At 36.7% G+C, this 25,469-nt stretch overlaps 1 protein-coding gene across 1 annotated transcript; it reads right to left on the bottom strand.

The window, feature by feature from the left end:
* Nucleotides 1–4,816: 4,816 nt before the first annotated feature.
* Nucleotides 4,817–21,469, bottom strand: LOC110442441. Its single transcript, XM_021486049.1, has 8 exons — nt 21,388–21,469; nt 10,306–10,402; nt 9,925–10,007; nt 9,637–9,759; nt 8,245–8,342; nt 7,758–7,900; nt 7,208–7,320; nt 4,817–5,183 (listed from the first exon to the last, which is right to left on the bottom strand). The coding sequence occupies exons 1-8, from the start codon at nt 21,441–21,443 to the stop codon at nt 5,144–5,146; spliced, it is 753 nt and encodes a 250-aa protein (XP_021341724.1). The 5' UTR covers nt 21,444–21,469; the 3' UTR covers nt 4,817–5,143.
* Nucleotides 21,470–25,469: the final 4,000 nt, after the last annotated feature.

Below are 25,469 nucleotides of genomic sequence, written 5' to 3'. Positions count from 1 at the left end.
GTTTTTTAATACAATTGACCCCTGTGACCTTGAATATAATTGAAGGTCATTCATTTGAACAAACTTGGTAGCCCTTCACCCAAGCATGCTACTGGCCAAATATCATCTCCCTGGGCATTTTGGTTATTGAGAAGAAGATGTTTAAAGTTTTTGACATATTTGACCCCTGTGACCTTGAAAATAGGTGAAGGTCATTTATTTGAACAAACTTTGTAGCCCTTCATCCAAGTTTGCTTCTGGCCAAATATTGACACCCTAGGCCTTTCGGTTATTAAGAAGAAGTCGTTTAAAGTAAAATATTGACGCCGGACGCCGGACGGACGGACGACGGACGCCGCGCCACGGCATAAGCTCACTTGGCACTTCGTGCCAGGTGAGCTAAAAATGTAATCATGGGAATTGTAAATTCTTACTGTAGCTCAAACTGAGCTTAATATAACGTATAATAATAAACGGAGAGACCAGACTATACCATGTTCTCTACTATGTCTGTGTCATATATCATTGAATTAACTGGATATTGTGTAAGTTTAAAGCTGTAGAAAAAAATAAAAGTGTACACCTATAAAATGTATGCTTTAATCGAACATTTTAGTTTCAGTTTCAATTCACATATGTTAATTAATTTATGGTTTCTGGTCGGTTAAGGTCATGGGTTAGAGTTTCGTTTCAATTTTTTCTAAACAAAATTGTTAATTGTATCTTTGTTATGATGTTGCAGATGCACGCATGTTTTTGTTAACTTTAATTTGTTGATATCGAAACAAAGGCAACGATGAAAAATGCGTATTGGAAAGTGTTAGCTGTCAGAACGCATTAATCACAATATGAACTTTTAGGTGTCTGTCCAAACACTGAAACCACGGTGCGGTGCAGGAAATGATGACACTGTCGACATCAATTATACGTATAAAAACCCGCTATCTGGCAGCTTGTTGTTAGATAATGACATTATGACCCCTTCTTATTTGTTGAAGTAGAATCCGAACATTTGATATCTTAATGGTCACTCCTTCCACCGGATATTAAAAAAAATAGTGTTTAGTCGAAAAATGTATTCGGTACTGTAAGGATGTGTTTTTGGATTTTGGTTCGGTAAGTAATTAGATAAGCATCTAAATAGTGTCTGATGTAAGAATGGTAATTGTTTTATCAGAATCGTAATTATTTTATAATAAGTTTACAGTCACATACTCTGTTCCCGGATTATTCAAATGGGTTTTCTGTATTTCAAGATATCGGTATTTTACAAGATATATAAGATCTATATAGTATATGTACTGAAGAGTTTTAGCTCATCCGGCTTGATGGGCGACGTGATATCATATTATGCCATGACGCAGCGCCAGTCGATTGTCAGTCGTCAATTTGTCATTTAAATGCCTTCTGAAAAACCGAAAGGCCAGAGTCTTGATATTGACATTAATTATTTAACAACAACTTCTGAATAAGCAAATAGGCCTAATGAAATGAGATTTTACTAGGAACATGCTTGGGTAAATGACCAAGTTGGCTTAAATGAATTGACATTAACCCTCTTGCAAGGTCACTTGGGTCAAATATTTTAAAAGCTTTGGAAAAGTTCTTTTGAATGATCAACTATCATTACTCATGAATTTTAGGTGGAAGCTTAATTTAGTTGATACAAAAATATTTGACCTTAACCAACTTTTAAAGTTTCGGAGGCGAGATTGATACCCGGTGAACGACGCAGGCAAATAGGATCTCTTGTTGTTAAAAGGAGAGCGAGTTCTTCTGTTCAACAATGGTTTCTGTATATGAACCTCTATTACATTTCAATTGTGTAAACGTTAAATGACCGTCTCGGGAGAGGATATGGTTAACATGATAAGTTTATGTGTATTTCCATCATAATTATGTTTACTTATTTCTCGAATAGGGCCTTTGCCAGACTCAGTCGGCGTCCTTCCCTGCGTCTTCCTCGACCATCAACGAACTCATCTGCAATGTGAGTTTGAATTAAGCAGAATTATCAGACATATTATGTTGCACATAACTGTACAGAGCCGGACCTTTGATGTTGATTCACTTGATACATATATGTAACAGTGATTTGTATTTCGAGTTTGGAGTTTATATATTATTCATTCTTTCTGGTATTGGATTCATTTGTTTTTGTGTCTCAACAGCAATAATATATGCTATTATAAAATAATGATATAAATGCCAGATCTTATTTCACTAAAAGTGTAATATAAATAATGTATAGAAATCAAATTCTATTTTTAGTTTTATTATATTCATATAATGCTGCATGAAAATATATGTATGTATGCAAACTAGACCTTATGGAGCTGGCTCTGTAGCCTTGCCGGGACAAAAGTAATTGATACTGTCAATGTCCAAGATAATACTGTCAATGTCCAAGATAACACTAACATACACAAATTGCACTGATTCTCGGCCTTTAAAACAGCTGGATTTGTTTTCATATTCGTCTGATGTACTAATAGAATTTTATTTTCATGGAAGTTATTTTGTAACACTTTGTTCTACAGATAAATCTTTAGATTTACCCGACAAGATCAATCAATGCACATTTCTGTTGACCATCTGAATTTAAAAGAATGAGGTGTAATTTATTTACAATCTATTTTAAGTGTACAGATGCCATACAATAGTATGCATAAAAAACACTACGTATAACGTTTTTCAATTCACCGACAATCTGTCCCTCTGTCATGACGGACCGATTGATAAAAGAAAATAATAGAATTAGCCTCAACCCTACAATGCATGGTACATTTAGTCCGAACTACACAATGTATACGCATTGGGTCAGGTCAACTGCTGTACCCGAGGGAAAACGGTTTTTGTCACGTACACAAACATGGTAGCATCCCGAACTTCAAACAAATGTTGCAAAGATTTACCGTTCTGGGTTTGGATACGATCAAAGTCCTTAAATGACATTAGCTGTTAATAAGAGGTTCAACCAAATTAAACAAACCAAAAGTATTCGATTACAAAAATGCTATTTTTATCCCCCGCTTTCACCGAAACGGGGGATATTAATTTCGGTTTGTCCGTCTGTCAGTCTGTCTGTCACGCTTAGCTTCCGTGCAATAACTGCAACAAATTTTAACCGATTTCTTCAAACTTGGTAACAGGATTAAATGTCTTAAGGGCTCGACCAAGTTCGATGAACACTTCCAGCGGACTTTATTTGGCGGAGTTATGGCCCCTTGAATAACGACACACGTCATTACCTGCCGTTTCCTTGCAATAACTGCAACAATTGTTAACCGATTATCTTCAAACTTGGTACCAGGGTTGAATGCCTTAGGGGCTTAACCTAACCTCAATAATGTCTATCTACAATATGTCCTGCAAGCAGGGGATATAAATTCCTAGAATTTGCTTTCATTTGAGCTCGTTTCATTTGATCAAGAAACATATTTTATCTATAAGAAAAAACTAAGAAGGTTTTTGTAATTTCTGTTGACATCACTGTCAACAAATGGCAAATGCATCTTATCCAGCCACAATATCATGACACAACATGGTATAATTATCTTTTATTTTAATTTTTTCATTAACAATTGCATTCACAGAATAAAATTTAAAACATCTTAATCCTGTTACAGAGCCCAGAATTAACCAGTAGAGACTGGAGATGCTGAAGATTTGATGTAGATGCTGAAGATTTGATGTAAGTATGTTTGGTGTCAGCTTATATGACTCAAGAAAACAAATCCTTAGTGGATTGCTTGGGTAAATCAACGTTAATTATGAGAAAGAAAATAATCTTTATTCTGTGTCATATTGGTCAGATGTGTATTTTAGTAAGTATATCAGTACATGTATTGGTTTGTGAAGCTGGATTACTTTTTTTCAGTGAAATGGTCGAAATAAAAAGCGTGGTAGAGGAGCACAGTCGATCAATACTTGTTCCGTGCCCATCAGAAGACGAACGCCATTTCAATTGTATGAACATTTCCAGATTTTACTTAGTGGAAGATTTGTTCGAGTACCTCGACTATGCCTACGATTATCACAAGAACATCAAAATCCACTTCATGTCGCATTTTGGCGACCATGAGGATGTGGAAATCGCAATTGACGAAGGAGGGCACGAAGAGAGTTTTTCAGATTGTTGCAGGAATCACTTGTTTTAACAAGTGGTTTATTTGAAGGGCCTGACACCAGAAAGGTTAGTAAATATCAGTAAAGTAGGATTGCGTTTGTTCTTATTTTTCAGATGCGACAAGATCCATGGATGACCATGTAATATATTTGGGTTCTCTGTTGGCGTTTTCCACAGGACTTTCTGAACTCCCCCCTTTGGGAATTGTCGGTGTGCATGTTCAGTTCGATCATGATGCAAATGATGGATCACTACCGAGAGCCAACACGTGTGGTTGCGCACTGATTATTCCAGTATATAATTCCATGCGGGAAAAGGATGTATTTTATGAAAAACTTGACAATGCCGTCCTCTATGCAGGGGGGATGAATATTGGATTCAGCAACCTATATAAATTGCGTGTTAAGTGACAGACAAAATGTGAACTTTTTTTCAAACGAAAATATTGTAACTTTTTTTCGGAATTCCCGTATTAAACCTGTTGTCCTGTATGTAACATGTCTGAGACACAAATCACAACTGTCATTTCCATATAAACATATACCATATCAATGATACCTTTAAAATATGACATGTTAAATGAAACAAATATATCTATGATATCTAAAATGAATATTTTTACTTAGAATATGTTCTTTTCATATGTTCACATGAAATTATTAGCTTGCGTAAGGACATATAAGCTAAACATGTTTCCTTTCTCTTATAATGAAACCATACTCGTAATGCATATTTCCCACTTGTACAGTAATTTGATGTTATCACGATGTATTGCATGCATAAGCACAATAATAAATAACTATGCAAATATATATAATTTTGTCACTTTTTAATTTAAAAGTGTCGTGTGCACCATCATGATGGCGTTATTGTTATTCATTGAAGTGTTCAAAAAGGTGGAAAAACTGTTGCAAAGCCTGCTGCCAGTTTTCTGGAATGCTCCCGTCGTTTCGTCTGCTGATTTCAGATGCCATTCTATCAAAGTCTGCGTCTCCAGAAACGCATGGTTCCAATGTTTGTGAAAACCCGAAAACCTCATTTTCCTCTTCCAAATGTTGAATACATTGCCTCCCACCTTAAAAACAATGTAAATCCTCATATGTATTTAACAGCATTAATGTGTGTATGTGTGTGTGCATATTAGAACAAGAAGGGCTCAATTAACGATCATCGAAACGAGAAAACAAATGCCCAAACACGTTATAAAGCTTATGAATATTGATAAAGGACTTGTGCTTCTCTTAACGCAGTTGCGGGATATATCTTGAGAAATGGTTAAACAAGACACATGTTCAAACAAACTGAAGATTCGTCATTAATGATGGCATTTTTTTGGTATATAGTGTTCTTCGATATTGGTATAATATTCAGCAGCCAATATCTTAGCTTTAGCATTAAAACTTTAACCGAAAAGTCTTAACAAAATTGGAAACATAACCATGTACTGCTAAGCGTGATATATCACAACCTGTTGCCTCGGGAAGGGAAAACAATATGTTTGGTCTTCCGTTTGGACAGCCTGAATTCCTCGACACGCTCATTTGATGGTTATTCCATTGTTCCGCTATGGAGTCCAAATCTGACTGGATGAGTGGTGCGAAAGAGTACCTCAGCGCTTTCCAATAACAATGTATTAAGCACAAGCAGTCAGAAGTAGCAACACAGTAACTAAAACTTATACATCAGTATTTTCATTGGAATATTAGCTCGGTTAAAATTACATTAACAAAAATGAATATTCCTATAAAGAAATATGTTGACAGTGTAACCTCAATAAGGATGGGATGGTGGCTCATTGTTACCAACACTCGCTTAAGTATTGCTTTCCAAATATATAAGCCAAACTACAAATTGATTGAAGATAGCTCGGATATCAATTTATCGAAGCTTTATCACGGAAGCAGACATGTCGTCTTGATCAGACGAAGAAAACACTTCTTCTTTTGTGACTAGCTTATATTTCGAAAGGGGCATATTTAAAGAACAAATACAGATATAAATAATCAAAAACATTAATCAAATGAATAACATTTACATTATACTGTTAGTTGTGTTGTATTGTCTGAATGTTGTCCTTAATTTAACGGATTTTTAAATAATTCTGAAGGAATTAAAAAAGGTTTCGACTTCCTGTATACCTGTGATCTTTTTGATGCAAGATAATGGAATCGCGTAGCAGTATAAAGTTAACAGTGATCGTTTTTGAATAGGGTGAAGTTCCTTGGTAATACGTAAATGTCATGACTAACTGTGGGATTATGATATTGCATATTTCAAAGGCTTAGAAAAGATGTTTACCCTGAGCAAACCCCTTGGATACGCAAGATGGGTCTGCTTACATTGTGTAAACACACCTAGCAGCATCACAGAGGCTGCTGAACTCGCAATGGTGACGGATGTTTTAATTACCTCATAGCTTTAAGGCTATTTTCCGTCAATAGGCTCCGTGGAAAGGCAGGATAGTTATCCCCCGCTTTCACCGAAACGGGGATATTAATTTGGGTTTGTCCGTCTGTCCGTCCGTCCGTCTGATAGTCTGTCTGTCTGTAACGTTTCGTTTCCGTGCAATAACTGCAACAAATGTTAACCGATTTTCTTCAAACTTTGTAAAAGGGTTAAATGCCTTAATGTCTCGGCCAAGTTCGATGACCACTTTTAGCGGACTTTATGTAGCAGAGTTATGGCCCCTTGAATAACGAAAAACGTCATTATCTGCCGTTTCTGTTCATTAACTCTCGCAAATATCCGATTGTCTTCAAACTTAGTTTCATGGTTCAACGCATTAAGGGCTCGGCGGCCAAGTTAAACCTAACCTCAATAATGTTTACCTACAATATGTTCTGCAAGCGAGGGATATGAATTCCACGAATTTGTTTATTATAAGTATTATGCCAGCTTCCAAAAAATGTCAAATCGGGTCAATCACCTGACAACAAAAAACTGTTTTGCGACTCAGAACGTAAAGCGTATATCCAGATGATCAGTGATGATAACCGATATTTGATCCTCCGACTGCTCTTTTTCTTTATTTAGCATGTTCCCTTGGTGGTAATTGCTAGATATAATTTACTAATTATAAATCTACAATATTTAACATACATGGCCTTTTCATCACTTGGGTCAAAGGCTGCAGCGTTAACAAGGTCTCGAAAAAAATCCATCCACCATTGTGCTTTTCTCCTCCTGAACATCGACCACCAAGCCTCAATACGCTGTAAAATGTATTTTGTTAATAACAAGTCAATAATATGTCTCCTTTGCGTTTTCATCGGTAAAATACGAGGTTGTGCAACTGGTACGGGAAACGTAAAGCTATACCGTGTGTTGGTCTAATCTTGTTTTGCATGTAGTTGACAACATATAATTCCTATCAAAATGATAAAGCGCAATTCATGCATCATACATGTATCTGAATAATTACCTGTCTGTCACTGGTAAGATTATGAGCAAATGATATTGTATGAAAATATGTGCGGTTTAAGATAAAACTGAAGATCCATATTTGCCTATATGTGCAGTGACGTTTTAACATAACTATTGTCAGGTTGACAATGTAATCTTGTTAGAAACAGACGAAGTTAACACTACACAAAGTATTTAAGTTTGATATTCATATTTTTGCATTTGTGTTAATCGTATGATTTCTTACCTGGTTCAACTTGGAAGAAAGATGTTGAAAGCACATCCTCCTGTCGAGAGAAGTATGTTCATCGCCACCGCGAAACACGTACTGCAATGCTCCTACAACACTGTTTTCCGTACCTCTGTCGGCTTGTATCAGTAATGGAAAGCCTACTCGTGAAAGATATCGAAATGAAATATTTGAATGACCATAAAAACATTAATATTTAAATTTTGTTTTCAATGATACCAAATGCCCTTATTTAGTATATTGAATGTATTTTGCTAATAAGGTGAGGCATTTCAAAACAATAGGAGACAAAGCATATATATTGTCATACGGTTTAGGTCCTCTAAAGGCACTAAACAGGAGTCATTAACTTGCTTAGTTAATCATCTGAAGTGGTACTATTTGTTATCAGCATGTACCATATTACGGCATTGTTTTAACATGAAATGTTAGCTATACTACGCAGCCACATAAACGCTTTTTATAGACAAACATAAAGCATTACCCGAATGAATCTTCAGGCACGTCATATAATGATATGCAACTTGTTTGGGATCGTTGTTGGACGGGCCCATTTTAAGCCATATTATTTTTCTCGAGTACCTATAATAGACAAACCTATATGAATTAATTATATATATAAACATATAATATAGAAACACGAATACCGAAGGAAAATACTCTTACAACCCATGCTTTCAATTTGATCTGACCTCGATCTCACGATCTACGGTACTAGATCACCTAGGCGATATCTTATCATCATGCCATTTCAGTCTCCTCAAAACGTGTTTTGAGGTTTAAGCGGTCAAAAGAAGAATACTCTCGATATGATCATAGCGATCCAGATTAATTGTCTATTGGTGATGCGAAATACATGGATTGCAATGGAAATATATAGATCTGTATACGAATATATTTACAATTGCGATCATAGCGCTATGAACGCAGTTTGATCTGTGTCATTTCGACGCTATTTGCTCCCGCCTCGAATAACGTGAGACAACCGTAAGAAGCATTATTTCGATGGCGTTAAGCTGTTCAAGGATCCTCGTTTGTACTGACAATACAGACACTTAAATATTGAAAACGTAAGTGAATACCTGAATTGTGATCAATAACAACTATAAGATTCCAAATTTAAATAGAAGGATTGAACGTCATTGTTCAATGTTCATGCTGGTATGAATGCAAATCTCATTGATGACAGTGATAACCCGAAATAATTGTCTATTCAAGCCATAGTTAATTGACGTCGTTTCTATTCGCCTTTGTTCTGGCAGCATTTCCCTGTTTTACACTTCGGATATTAAAAACGAAAAAATCGGCACACATCCTAGAAAGGTTTATGGTATTCCCTTACAGAATTATACTTATAGATATATAATCGATACGTAAATTTAGGTTTGTATATTATATTATATTATACTCACCCATCGATGCAACCATGGATAGGGAACCCGTATGGCTTCAGTTTATCATATCTTGAACATGAGCATTAGGTATGGGCAATACTATTTCACATATGAAGAACACATCGCAGTTTATGTATTCCATAACGTTTCTAGAGAATTTTAATATTTTATTTTAGTCATCGTTTACTCAATTTAACACTTCAGCAAATGACAATTATATTATATACATATAGAATAAGACATTCAATTATCAATTAAAATACATATTTAATTATGAATTGCAAAGGCACAAACACATGCAACATTATTGCGGACATTCTCTTCAGTAGCGTATTTGACATAGTTACTTTAATTAACTTTACTGCTGAGAACCTATTCTATACATAATATCCAATATTATTTCATGATATTCTGTATTTTGACAGACTTTTCCAGTATGTATCGTAACTTTTATAATCATTTATTTATGTGCATATACTTACCCGTCAATGTGCCATGTGTGATAAGGACCTAATGACGTATACGTCCTGCGTTCCATTCGTCTCCTCCGTCGAAACTGTACACCATCCGGGTCAACATCCCTTAACGACTTCATCACTTTATCTCTAAGGTAAACAAAAAATAACCAAGTGAAATAAAAAATCTTAAACGATTAGGTAGTCTTGTTGGCGCAGTAGTTAGCGTATGACGATTCATCTGCAACCTCTATTTTTTTGTAAGGAGTAATAAATAATTATAGCACAAGGCAGCGCAAAAACGCATTTCCATACCTTCTCACATGAAACCCTTCATGTTTCAAGACGTCTGTCAGCTGCCTATACCCAACAGTTCGAGGAAGATATTTCAGTTTGTTCTAAAATAGATAAATATGGTTTCAATAATTTGCAGTTTACCAACGGCAATAACTCTTTTTGTGTCAAAATATGAATAGGAATGTAAAAGATGACGAAAGTAATTACGCTCATTTATTTTTTTGCCGTTAATACATGAACGTCATTACTGAGTGATAATTATTAATTTCATTCCCACGTTAAACAAATATTTGCATTGAATGCGTTGTCTGAGTGCAAAATCTAAATTATAAACTACAAAACAACCATTGTGGCAAATTGTGGTTGCTATCGATGTATATCACAGCATCGTATACTTACTCTTATGATTTCTTGCAGTTGATGTTCTGTCATCGTCGTTGGCCCCAATCTGCTAGGATGTCCGTATCGTTTTAGTCTTTTGCGTATTGCATTGTCACTGGTTAAATAGTTAATAATAATCACAATATGAAAGTTTGTTTACGTATATATGCCTGACCACTACAAGAGGCCCAAGAGGGCCTGTATCGCTCACCTGAATATTTAAGCAGTCATTTAAACAATAACTGGTTGTCTGAATGTAATTATTGTTGACAACCAGGTATTTTTTATATTTACATATTTTCTTTTTTAAGACATTACTTGTTGATTTTGCGTACCCTGTTGGAGGCCTCCCAGCTGGGTTGGCCGGGAGCAAAAACTGTGACCTCATGTCAGCTGTCCAGTTTCAGAAAATAGTGCGGTAACATATCACAAAGTACAACACGAAAAATATGTCAAATAAGTAATCAATGTTTAATTGAACTTAACTAATAAATTATCAAAACATTGCATTTAAAAGCATTAACGATTGTCACTGATTGGAAATACGGTGTCAGCAGAGTTTTATTTTTGCGGAAGGATCTGTCACTTTGCGAAACGCGGTCATCACGAAAAGTTAAATGTGCAGCCATGGAATGTTGAGCTGGCAAACATACTAGGAGTGTTTTTTAATATAAGTTTTGTGTTTATTTGAGTGGTTTTTTACACATTCGTCGTCAAGTTCGGAGGGAGATAGGCATACAGCTGCGTTGTTGCAAATGGCTCGAGTTGTCGTGGCGACAGGGAGAGGGACAGGACCTAGCTATGTGCATGTGACGTTTTTTTGAATTTCAACGTGATGCTCATTCATTTCGCTTGACGGCAATAATATTTTTGAAAGCGAAGAGCTTAAAACACTTTTTTTGTGAAGTGGAGACGTTTCTTGAATATGAGCGGAGGCTAGCTTCACATCTGTGATTACTCATGAACATGATGTATTTGGACGAGAACCCTTCATCACTGAGACACTGGATTGCGGTAGCCCTCAAACAGTGCGGCGTGTATTTTTTTTCAACGGACGCTGATTTGCAGATTTCTTGCATCATATTCAGAAATGTGCGTTTGGCAAATGGTTTGTTGACAAACCAGACAGTTTCCATGGGATTTTCCATTGCTTTCTTATTGTACTGATTAAATAGATTTGACGCCTGTGGATCGGTTTTCTCTAACAAGAGTTTCAACATTTTGATAGGACAGCTGTCTGACCCCGTGGAATACATGCGTTTTTCGTACGAAGATTCTGCATCTTTTAGCCCGCCCTGGTGATTTTTTTCAACTGTTTCAAAGTTTAGTGTCACATATTCCCCAGATTGGTCATTGTGGAAATCAAACGAGTTGGTGCGTAACTGATGGTGTAACTCGCCCCCACGATTTACAAAGTGAACAGACAGATTCCACCACACATTTTGCCTTAGGATAATGGGGGAGGAGGCACCTTTACTGAGGTAAGTGGAGATGTCCTCGACATCAATTATTTCCTTGTGTTTTGTCGGTTTTGAAACCCCGTTGGATGTCTTGAATTCCTTATCTTTTACAATGTCTATGTTCCTGTGTAAGTTTCTTAAATGGCGATTTATTGCCCCTCTTATGTTTTATCAACGTGTTTTTGTGGTACACAGCTTCAGGGTTGTTCTGTCCTTTTTGGGGGGCAGGCCTCGCCTCGGCAAAAAATTTCATGAGGTGCTGGGATAGTGTTCCGGGGTCCACGGATTCAAAATTCATGTCTTCGCCATACGTTTCCACACTCCATTCTGTAATTTACAAATATTGCTTGACTTGCTTTTCGTATGACAATTAAAACAATATGTGGTTGACGAAATTCAAACTGACAATCCATTTGTTTTGATTGATAACCTGTAATATTTACAGTACTCATACCCAAGGCTCTACCACGAACAGAAGCGGACTATAGAACATGCTAATATTATTTCATTTTTTTTAATTAAAAATAGTTTGCTTTTATTATGAAAAAAATAAAAATATATATCATTTTTTTGTGTTTACCTTGAAAAATGCGAAGTGCCCAGGCGGTGTTTTTCTTTGTAGTTGGGGCCTGTCTTGCCTGAAACAAGCCTTCCATTTCCTCTGCTGTGGTGGTTTTAAACCTTTTTTGGGGGGGTGCTGGTGTTTCTGGTGATGTATCCAAGATCGCTGGTCTCTTTAACTCTTCTGTTATTTTTAATTTCCTCGTAGGTAGTTAAAACATCCCCTACCCCTGTGTTAGCAGGCATCACCTCTGACTCTGTGCTCGCCGTATCGTTTACCATGGTCAGCTGTTGCAAGGTTTCTAAGTCCAGAGTTAGTAACAGCTCTTCGTCGCTTGAAGGCAGATCATTATTAAATATTTCATCCGGAATTCCTATCCCAAAGTTCACTCCTGCTACACCATAGTTGCCAATAGAGCTCTCTTGGTCGGAATTCGTGTCCATATTCATTTGCACTTGCAGACGACAGCAGATGAAATTGTGTGCGGAATTGTTTGTGTTAATTGTATTATAGTGAGTTTTTTAATTTTTATTTGTTTATTTATTTTTTCAAGTCGATTTTACAAAATAATTAAATATTTAAATATTTTTTAGGCATTTTATTTGTAATAAAACCATTTGTTAAAACATGGCCAGTTATTTAAACAATAACTGGCCATGGTTGTCAATCTGGCAAATCTATTTTGAGCCAGAGGCTACTTGTAATCATATCAACAATAATTACATCCAGACAACCAGATATTTTTTATATTTACATATTTTTCTTTTTTAAGACATATTCCTACAAAAAACATTTGCCCTGCCTCAAAATACATTTCAGGCGGCCATTTTGTTTGTTTACATATTCCTACACCTGAAACAGGCAGTTGTAATTATAGTCGAGCAGTTGTAATTGTAGCCTATATAATTACACTTGCCCTCTAACACTGTTGTAATGGGACGGCGCGGGGGCAAATGTAAATATAGCAAAATATTCTCATTAAATATTATGTTGTATATTATATTATATTATATAAATATTTCCCCCGCAAACTTTGTTGGTTCCATCTGTTGAAACTACCTGCAAAATGTTATCATAAGATTCTATGCTTTTTGATTTTTCTTCAGAAGTTGCTTGACATATTTTTCCCTGTGATCTTGTAAGTAGGTCAATGTCATTTTCCTTCTCAAATTGGTTAGCTCTATTCCAAAAAGCTACCAGCCAAATCTTATGACATAAATCCATTCCTTGCTCAAGAACAAATCCATTAAAATGTTGTTGACCTCTGTGACCTCTAAAGTAGGTTGAGGTCATTTTCATTTGCAAACTTTGGTGAGCTCTATCCCAGGAAGTCACCAGCCAAATATTATAATTTTATGCCTTTTAATTATTCAGAAGAAGCTGTTTGAACTGTTTGACATATTTGAACGCTGTGACCTTGAAAGTAGGTCAAGGTCATTTTCATTCGCAAACTTTGTTTGGCTCTTTCCCAGGAAGCCACCTGCCAAATATTAAGATTTTATAACTACCAGTTCTTCAGAAGAAGTCGTTTAAAGTGTTTGACATATCTGCCTCATGTGACCTTAAAAGAAGGTCAAGGTCATTTTCATTCTCAAACTTTGTTCGGCTCTTTCCTAGGAAGCTACAAGCCAAATATAGAGATTATATACCTTTCAGTTCTTCAGAAGAAGTCGTTTGAAGTGTTTGACACATTTGACCCCTGTAACCTTGAAAGTAGGTCAAGGTAATTTTCATTCTAAAACTTTGTTGGGCTCCATCCCAGGAAGCCATCAGCCAAATATGAAGATTCTATACCTTTTAATTCTTCAGAAGAAGTCGTTTTAAGTGTTTGACACATTTGACCCCTGTAACCTTGAAAGTAGGTCAAGGTAATTTTCATTCTAAAACTTTGTTGGGCTCCATCCCAGGAAGCCATCAGCCAAATATGAAGATTCTATACCTTTTAATTCTTCAGAAGAAGTCGTTTTAAGTGTTTGACACATTTGACCCCTGTAACCTTGAAAGTAGGTCAAGGTAATTTTCATTCTAAAACTTTGTTGGGCTCCATCCCAGGAAGCCATCAGCCAAATATGAAGATTCTATACCTTTTAATTCTTCAGAAGAAGTCGTTTGAAGTTTTTGACATATTTGACTCCTGTGACCTTGAAAGTAGGTCAAACTAGTTTTCATTCTCAAACTTTGTTGGCCTCCATCCCAGGAAGCCATCAGCCAAATATGAAGATTCTATACCTTCCAGTTCTTCAGAAGAAGTCGTTTGAAGTGTTTGACACATTTGACCCCTGTAACCTTGAAAGTAGGTCAAGGTAATTTTCATTTTCAAACTTTGTTGGGATCCATCCCAGGAGGCCATCAGCCAAATATGAAGATTCTATACCTTTTAGTTCTTCAGAAGAGGCCGTTTGAAGTTTTTGACATATTTGACCCCTGTGACCTTGAAAACAGGTCAAGGCCATTTTCGTTCTCAAACTTTGTTGGGCTCCTACCAACGAAGCTTTCAGCCAAATATCATGACTCTAGGCCTGTCCGTTCTTCAGAAGAAGTTGTTTTAAGGAAAAGTTGACGGACGAGGACGGACGGACGGACAACAGACGCCGCGCTACGGCATAAGCTCACTTGGCACTTTGTGCCAGGTGAGCTAACAAGGTGTAATACTGCTTACGCCTTAAGCACCAACAGAACAATTGAGTTATTACTGATGGTTATTCTAACTGTTTCTAATTTCAGCATATCAGAAAAAACAAGAGGCCCAGGGGCCTTAATAGCTCACCTGGTATTTTATTTTTCAATTTAAAACCTGCTGAGTACCATTCAGGTTTATCAAAGGAGTACAAATAACAAAGTTGCATCTTCCATTGATTAATATTCAATTCCCTTTGCCCAATCATGCTTCAGACTGCATTTGGTTTAAAGCCCTTCACTTGTATAGCAGGAGAAAAAAATTCCTCTATTCCCCCTATTGGGCCCCGCCCCTCTGCCCCCAAAGAGGCCACACCCTCAGTTTATACAAACTTGAGTCTCCTTTGTCCAAAGATGGTCTAGGACAAATTTAGTTAAAATCGTTCTATTGGTTGAGAAGAAGATTTTAAAAGATTTACCTATTTTCCCCCTATTTGCCCCCGCCCCTCTGCCCCCAGGGGGGCTATACCCTCCGTTTATACAAACTTGAGTCTCCTTTGTCCAAAGATGATCTAGGACAAATTTAGTCAAAATCCTTCTATTGGTTGAGAAGAAGATTTTAAAAGATTTACCTATTTTCCCCCTATTTGGCCCCGCCCCTCTGCCCCCAGGGGGGTTATACCCTCCGTTTATACAAAACTGAGAACCCTTTGGCCAATGATGCTCCTGACCAAATTTGGTCAAAATCCTCTGAGCCATTCAGGACAAGTAGCATTTTAAAGGAAAAAGTTGACGGACGCCGCACCATGGGATAAGCTCACTTGGCCCTTCGGGGCAGGTGAGCTAACAATACACACCTAACTGCTGAAAAAATGGCAATTTACCCTAATTATGGTATTTCATGAGCGCAAAAATCAAAGGTAAAAAAGAAGGATGTAGGTCGAATATATTGTAATTGCATATACCTATTCTATACTAACGTATCGATTATCTTGTCAAATTTTCAGCCAAACAAAAATGTCCACAACATACTACTTATTAAAATGATACAAATTACTTCCGCTGATGAAGCAATATCAGGTCAATGGGCATAGAGACCAGCTAACTTATTATCATGTAATACATCAGTGAGTCTTTCAAATTTGTATGATAAGGTCACTGATAGAATGTGATCGTTATGTGACTTTTATTTTAAATTGTGATGTCGTGAATACATTAAAAAAGTGTAATCGGCACTGCCACTGATGGAATTTACCAGCCACACTCTTTATCCACAAAAACTCGAAGCTAGTTTTATTTACATATATCCTTATCTCTGCCAGAGACTTGAAACTTGAAATACAAAATGATGTCAAGTATTCTAAATAACAGAATTTAAGGTAAGTTCAATTTGACATAGAAAAGCATAGAAAATAGCTAATACAAAATCCTATATACAATTAACGTTGAAACAAAACATTATTTTGTGACATTTAATAATCATGTAAAATTTGTTTGCACATGAGGTACCCTTCCAATATTATCATCAATCAGACTGAACAAAACAATTGTACTTCTTATTAAAAATCGTCAATTATCGATATGGATAATAAGGTAGGTTAAGTGTCTAAAAGAGTTTTACTGTAAATTTGCTAGCTTCTGCTAGAGAATAATCAAACCAATAAATTGCTGAGTGAGTCATAAATCATATTTTAAATCAGTCAAATCAATTGATCAATCAATCGAATCTATATTTTCCAAAATGATATTGAAGAATAATATTAATAATAATTAACCAAACCGAGGCTATTGTTGATCAACAGAGGCATGATGTCTGGAAAGAGAAAATGCGGGGAAAATGTGCAAGAACAAGAAAGAAAGAAACAAAAAAGTTCGGGAAGACCAGACATTCTGATCACTGTAGATACTCCCGAGATGTTTTATAACTCCAAGAGTTTGGCGTAGAAATTTGGGGAGGTCAAAACTTGGAAAAGTTTGCAAGATGATAGCCCGGTGTATAGTGTGAAATATTCCAACAGAGCACCAAAGATCTGTGAAATGCTGAAAACCATGGACAGCGTGTTTGATAAGGTCATGACTACCATGCAATGGGACAAAAATAGGTGGAAATTCACGAAATGCGATTGGCCACACGAATGCCAGAGGCTTCTGATAGAAGGTTTCGATGAAGGATTTTCGAACGGCCCAGGAAGGTACTGCCTATATTCCCTGCTGAAATCCCTGGTGGAGGAGTCCCACGTCATATACAATGTCGGCGGTGGCAGTACCAAAAACAAAAAAATTCTACAACTCTGATTCAAGCTCCTGGACAGAATCATCCTCGCCAGAGAAATCCTCACCAGAGAAATCCTTGTCGAGCTCTGATTGCACTACTACTAGTACTAATGGCTTTGACCATTCTCACACACCTGTAATGGATTGTATGGTCTGGGGGCCGGAGACCTACCTTGTGGCAGAAGTGAAGACAGGGCTCTTACGTCATGAAGATCGTGAGCAGCACCGACATGAGCTTTTGTCTCAGCTATCACTAGGTTCACCTCCCTGCAGATTGGTTGGAGTTTTGATGCTCAACTGTTTATAGGTGCGAAGGACCCAAACCAAATTAACATCATAGAAGTGAGCAGTTACAAATTTACCGAGGGGAACCACAAGGAGAAGTTTTCCAACTTCTTGAAAGACATGGTAAAGCTGCTCAAAGCATTTAAAATGTTTTTTGAAAAACTACCAAACATTGACTCTGACGTCAGAATTTTTTATTCATACCATTCGTTCATGACAATTCATACATATATCCTCACAAGAGCAGATGTATTTGAGGTTGCTTGAGGCAATGTCTAACAGTCCGGGAAAATATTTTTTATTTACATGAACCTGTAAATATTTCAAAATGGAATAAGGTAGTATAAGGTAGTATTCCAATGCTCATGTGAAAAGGAATACCTTGTTGCAAACAGCGGTTTGACACACATTAATCGGAATAATTGAGTGACTCAGAAGTGAAGTGATCCAAGTAAAACTTTTGAAATTTTAGAGTTATTCAGCCTAGAGATTTATGTTTTATGTTGTTATATACTTTACTGTACTGTAATTTAATAAACCAAATTAACGCATGGGAACTAAGATCCAAAAAAAATGAAAAAATAATAAAAAAAAAAATAATAATAATAATTCCAGATTCTTATATACCGTTTTATCACAACCTAGTTGGTCGTCTCAAAGCGGTTCACAAATTATTATCCGTGGTAAAAGGGCCTTTGCAACCAGCAAATATATTTCTCAACTCCCTGGGGAGCATACAGCCGGTGCTGCCATTTCGGCGCTCACAGCTAGCATTCTACAATTCTCACCCTGGACCTACAAACCAGTAGCCAAAAAAATAGCCATGTGTGAATTTCAGTAGCCAATTTTTTTAAACAGTGGCCATACTTTCTCGGCCTCCAACCGTTACAGATAGGCCCTCCGTTAAAATAATTTAATATTTGATATTTTTTGAAGTTCAATACCAATCGACATGATGTTAAATTATGGAGTACTCTATTAAATAACCTAAGAAAAAATGTTTGTTATACATCATGTTTATTATTCAATCTATAATGTGATATTGTATTTAATAATTTCAGATTATATGGCTGTAATTATAAGAGAATATGACTAAAATTAAGATGCTTAAAATTTCAAACATAACTTTTTGAATTCTTTTCAAAAGAGGGAAAAATCAGACTTCATCTCATTGTCTTGACACAGGAATTGTGAACAAAAAATATGTTGAAAAGTTTAAATTTTAAGATATTAGTCGCCTTTAATTGCGGGCTTAGTCTAATTCCGTGCCTTCAATCTAAAAGAAAAATCCAAATCAAAAGTTGCCTCAGTGATGCAATATATTATTAATTATACATGGTAGCCAATAAACAAGAGGCCCATAGCCTTAACGGTCACCTGAGTCTTACAGTATTTATTTTTGTTGTTGAAATATGTACCAATTTGAGTAAAAAATAGTTAAGTATAATGTTAACTTAACTTTGTCAGGACCATGAGCTGATCATTCCTAGACCGATTTTCAGTGAGATCGGCCTATAAGAACTTAGTAGCAAAATAGCGGCCATGGCAGCCAAATTGTATTTCTGATTGACCCGAAAAATAACAACACTTTGTCAGGACCATGATTCGATCATTCCTACAAAGTTTCAGTTCAATCGGCCTAGCAGAACTTGACTTTAAGTTTGAAATAGTTTTTCAAAATGGCGGCCACGGCGGCGATATTGGATTTCCGATTGACATGAAAAATAACAACACTTTGTCAGGACCATGAGTCGATCATTCCTACCAACTTTTAGTTCAATCGCCCCAAGCAGAACTTGACTTTAAGTTTGAAATAGTTTTTTTTCAAAATGGCGGCCGTGGCGGCCATATTTGATTTCTGATCGACCGGAAAAATAACAACACTTTGTCAGGACCATGGTCGATCATTCCTACAAGTTTCAGTTCAATCGGTCTAGCAGAACTTGACTTTAAGTTTGAAATAGGTTTTCAAAATGGCGGCCATGGTGGCCATATTGGATTTCTGATTGACCTGAAAAATAACAACACTTTGTCAGGACCATGAGTCGATCATTCCTACCATCTTTTAGTTCAATCGCCCCAAGCAGAACTTGACTTTAAGTTTGAAATAGTTTTTCAAAATGGCGGCCTCATTTACAGCTGAGTAGTCTGGAACAAGCGGAGTAATGTATCTTGATCAAAGATACAACACAGTGCTGTGCCGTGACTCGAACCCGTAACCCTTCGGTCACGAGCCCGGCGTCGTACCATTGGACCTCCGTGCCTCCTAATGTTTAACATGAGGCCAAATAAAAATATGTGTGTGTTGGCTGTTTCGGCTCCAAAAACAATAAGATTGGTAGGTGGGAAATTTTTTTTTTTTTTTTTATATTGATCTTTTTTTCTGATGAAGAAATCTCCTGATTACCTCCGTGAATTTGACAATTTTTTTAAGGATAATAAATCACTGACATTGAATAAACGTCAAGGTCATTCATTTGAACTAACTAGCACTTGATCCGAGCATGCTATAGGCCAAATATCATCAGCATAGGACTCTTGGTTCTTGAGAAGAAGATGTTTTAAGTAAAACGTTGATGCTGGACGGATGACGGAAACACGGACGCCGCACCACGGCATGAGCTCACTCGGCACTTCGGGCCAGGCGAGCTATAAATCCGTGCACTCCTAGTTTATTTGTTGAGCAGGCCCAAACGACACATTGAAGTAAACTTTAATTTGATCCACCTAAATGTTTATGGAATAACCAACGTAATTTACAGTAGTGCTGCCACCATTTTTACATTACTGAAGTATCCCTACTGCTAGAGAATATGTTTTAGTAATCCAAATTCCACTGATGGTCACATGTTTTACATTTTCTTTTGTATTAATGATGCTTTCTGTTTCTCAATTTCCACTGCCATCAGTTCAAATTAACTGAACAACAAAATAAGTAGATTTATATTTTCACTTTATTTACAACACAAGTTTTTTAATCCGTCATAAAATATTTACAAGTCTTCACAATTGTGAACTCTATCTCTCCACTTCAAACTTATCTCAAACTATAAACTAACTTATCTCCTCTAAATCTCTAGACCTCTCATCGACCGAGTCTCCCTAACTCAACCTCCTTCCGCAAGACTCCTTAACTCAACTCCTGCTAAATTTGACTCCAGCAGTCAGCATCAGCTGGAGGCACAAACACTAACATCACAGACTTGACTCTCCCCACCTAGACTACAGACGGTCACACTAAACTACAGACGGTCACACTAATCTACAGATCCCAACCTAAATCAACACACACAATTATCTACGGCTACTTAGCTACTATCGTCAAGTAAAACTCTAACACTGACCACGAGCCCAGGCTAATAAAATGCAAAGCAAATTATATGTATACTTTGAACATTCAAACGGCTAATAAATGCATAACAGTGACTGTCGAAACCAATCCAATAAATTAGAGTCGGCTTGAAAAAATAGGGTCGGTCGGCAAACGGGAATCATAGCTATATTTTGATTTGGCCTAACTTGGGAACGGCTTAAACGCCAAAAGAGAAGCTCATGTGGAGCTTGAATTAATATTTATTACTTTAATTGGGGTATTTACAGCTCCAGATTCAAACAAAAGTTATCTACAATTTTTAAATACAAATTAAATTATTTAGAATTGGATGCGTACCGTTGTGCGTGTGATAAAACTCAACTAGATGGATATTTTCTGATGAACAAAAGTACCCAGTCTTTAAACGGAAGTGCTGCCAATTTATTCCTTTTATAGAGGTATGGCATTCTGAGCTAATAAAAATTGCTGTTACACCTCAATACAACAGCATAATACCTCTATTCGACATGAAAAGCACTGGTAACTTAGTATATAGAATAAATGTGTATTGTATTGTTTATTTAATTTACCTCAGTGATATGTCATGGTGCGTGTCCATCATTGTTGATATCACTCCGTATGCCATGCCACAATTTGCATAAAACAATAACAGCTCCCTGACTGCGCACAAAAATGAAGAGATGTTTTGATATTATCAAAAATGAACCAAAAGAATGATTATTGTATATATTACATCAAATCACATATTTTAAAGACATACAAATATATTGATACTAAATATGTATATCATTTATGTAGTAATATATTGATTTAAAGTGGATAGATATCACATACCTCCCAAGTTATTATCTGCTGGAAAAGGGGACGTCATGCCTTCATTTGGTCTGCATAAAACGCGAATAACATACATTTTCAATGTATTCCATGCATTGAGCTTTGGAAGGAGTATGGAATCCAGTCAGGCGCAACCGATTATTCTTCATCCATCGAAACAAAACAAATAACACTACACGAGTTCAATATAATAACTAAAATTTACTTATTTGGTACTCCTTATTCCTGCTAGTTCATTAGAGTTACATAATCTCAAATGAAGGAATTATTCAACTGCAATGAAGTTCGTTAAAATACCTGTGTGAAATAGGGTGCTGTAGCACTACCGTACATTCCTGTACATTCCTAACACGTAAGCGTTGGTTTCATATCCTATTACTGCAATAACCTCTCGAATGATGAACATTCCAAACGCTGGCGAGGTCAATAGGCCAATGCCCGTTGAAAAGTGTACCATGGCCGCTTTCGGCTGTAAAATGGGACAGAAACGAACAATAAAAGTGTAACGCAAAAGTGTACCACAAAAGTGTAACGCGGTACACAAACGAAGTATAAATGCTTTGTTTGTGTACCACACGAAAGTGTACCATGGTACAGAAACGAAGTATAAATGCTTCGTTTGTGTACCACACGAGGGTGTACCATGGTACAGAAACGAAGTATAAATGCTTCAAATGTGCCTGGCCGCCTTCGGCCATCGTACTATACAGCTTCCTCAACCTGATACTATACAGAGTCGTTCTCAGTATGTATGCATTATTACATCTCATATATATTATGTTATAACGCTGTATCCGATTTGGAATATGTAGGTCTCTCATATCCGTATGTGCACGATTTAACATATGTGTGTGGAGGATAGGGATGTTCCACCCAAGCGTTTTACCCAATTTTGTCTCTATCCTGCATACTCGCACATTGAAAGAATTTATTGTTCTATCATATCATAGAGATATATCTTACAGTTTAAGAAATAGTATTACCGAAGACGCCATTTTGTTTATAACATCAACTTTCAAGCTATTGGCCACGCGAAAAAAAATACACCGGGCCACCACTGGATGAATTTGTGCATAAACTACAAAAAGGAGCAATTTTACAGGATTCTTTTAAAGATCTGAAGCGGGGATGAATTTGCAAACGTTTCAACAGAAACGTTACTAGGTGTCTGACCAGTCTGACGTCAATTCAAATAATCATTTTATACTACCATGATTTGCACCCCAAAACTAAGAGCACTTCATCGAGGAGCAAACTGGGGAAGCGCTGAAGCATGCTCCGAACAAACCAGTAGGGTCAAAGTTCAAGGTAAAAATCATTTAATAGTTGACACAGACATGACATATATATAACATTTTGGCAGATTTTGCTAGATAGTACGAATCATTTGATGTTTATTGATTCACTAGTTCACTATTGAAAAATGATATTTATGATAACTACTGTATAATTTCCATTAGATTATTAAATATATATAATTTAAAATATTATTTTTTTCTATTTGTAGAAGACGCCAGGGAAAGCAGTGAGCCCATTACCAGACATGGAATTCTCTTCCGATTCCAATTAAAGTTGTAATAAATGAGGGAAAAAAAGTGAAATGTGGTTTAACGTTCTATTTATTTTCGCGTTCCATTTAGGGGTTCAAATAACGTTGTCACAACGTTGCTATAAGGTATATCACAACGTTATTCACAACGTTATCACAACGTTATCACAACGTTTCTGGAAGTCCACAAAATAACGTTGTCACAACGTTGCTGTAAGATATATCACAACGTTGTCGCAACGTTACTATAAGGTGTATAACAACGTTATTCACAACGTTTCTGGGACTCCACAAAATAACGTTGTCACAACGTCCCTGTACAACGTTTTTGCAACCAAAACACAACGTTGTTAAAACGTTTTATTGTTAGCTGGGCGAACGCTGCGGTATGGCATAAGCTAACCTGGTCCGAAAGGACCAGGTGAGCTAAAAATGAGCTTTATTTTCATTCTTTAACTATTGAAATTGCCAGCGGAACACGGGAGATTGCTCCTAAGGCCTTCTATAATTCCAAATTTTCCTGGGGGAGGCCACCCATCAATGGGAGGGGTCTCAATGGGAGGGGGAAGAACCCTCCCATACCCTCCCCCTCTCGCACTTCGCGCTCGGGTGCTGCCTGCGGCAACACATTGTCGCGCTTCGCGCTAACATTCTGCCTACATACCATATTCAACCCAGCTACGCCCCAGATAGCTGTTAAGTTTGCTTTCACAACATAGATCACAATCAAATAACTGATCCCTTGCATTTTCATTATTTCAATATCCAAAACAAAGCACTTAACTTAAATTTATTTTGATATTTAGTGAACTTTTCATATACCGCACACCAACTTCAAGCTTTTGTATAAAACGCTTCACACATTCATGTTTTATAGATACTATTTAATAAACTTGTATCACACTACTACCTCTGGTCACTTTTTCTTCTAGCCTGTCCAGGTAAGAAGGACAGCAACTTGTTTTTCAATTTAAAACCTACTGAGTACCATACAGGTTTATCAAAGGAGTACAATAAACAAAATTGCAAGAAGAACTACATATAAATCTTTTTTTTTTTATCTGAGGCAGCGGCATAAAATGTCCGCTGTGTTTGATATATCCCGAGCCATCTGTTTTGCTTCAATCCTCGATAAAGAATTCAAGCGATTATTATTGTCATTGACATAAACACATGGTTTGGCGCGAAAAAAATTCTAACGTTTTTTTTTCGTTGACAAAATGACTAATTTGGTCAAATTTTCCTTTTACTAATGTTTTATTGGCATTGACAAGAAACATAGTTTGGTCATGTTTCTGTTATGTCGGCCATCGACTTACCAGACATCTAGGCCTACCTGTCAAAATGTCCAAAGTCTGGTGTAGGGGCCAGATGAAACTCTGCCTATGCTACCAGTTGAATGGTCCGAAAGAAGATTGAGTGGTAATGTACAACTTAAATCATGGACCATGAAATTTATGTTCTTAAATTTGAAACACTTTCTTTTTCGTAACAAAATATTGATATGAAACAGTTTAGGATCCATGATTGGGTTCAATTTTGCCCATTGCACGTTTATGTGGCGAAGTTGTAAATAGGGTTGGCGAAATAGCAATAACGCGTAATCAGATTCGACCTTATTTTGTCATATTCGATTACCATATTCAGGTTATTTTGTTGGTGGAAAACTTTGCACAATAGTTACCACAGAATGACCTACAGGTTATTAGTGTTTGCAAATTGTATCTGCTGTACAACACATCGCCAAGGTACCATAACAGTTACGGACGAAATTGCAATATCTTGTGACGAAATGGCATGCATATCAAGTTTACCGACTCGGCAAAACTAATTGCGCACACGGCATGGGGTGAACAGGTAAAATTGATCGTTAGTGGAGCACAGATAAAGCGGGACAGGTGGACAATAAAATCATGGAATACCCCTATGGTGATATGTGAGTTTATAATAGAAAGCATACAGTCGACAATTCCCAGAAGTGTGAAAAATGCTTTCATATTGCAGTAAAGAACAGAAAGACAAATCATTAAAACTGTAATGAATAAGAATCGTGTAGGTTCGTATAACATGATATTGGGTAAAGACATGTGTTTATGTAATAGGACGAGCCGGGGCTCCGGGCAGTTCACGCACTTAACCTGTATTTAGTGGGTCCCCGAGTCCCGCATCGCCCTATGTTGTCAACCCAGGTTCGGTAGGTCATAACTTACGAAACATGTTGGCCAAAGAAGAGATGATCCAAATAAACTGTTACAAAGATTTATTAAT

Source organism: Mizuhopecten yessoensis, unplaced genomic scaffold, assembly GCF_002113885.1.
Source record: "Mizuhopecten yessoensis strain PY_sf001 unplaced genomic scaffold, ASM211388v2 scaffold716265, whole genome shotgun sequence".
In the NCBI taxonomy this organism is placed as follows: domain Eukaryota; kingdom Metazoa; phylum Mollusca; class Bivalvia; order Pectinida; family Pectinidae; genus Mizuhopecten; species Mizuhopecten yessoensis.
This window is presented reverse-complemented; position numbering and strand designations above follow the sequence as displayed.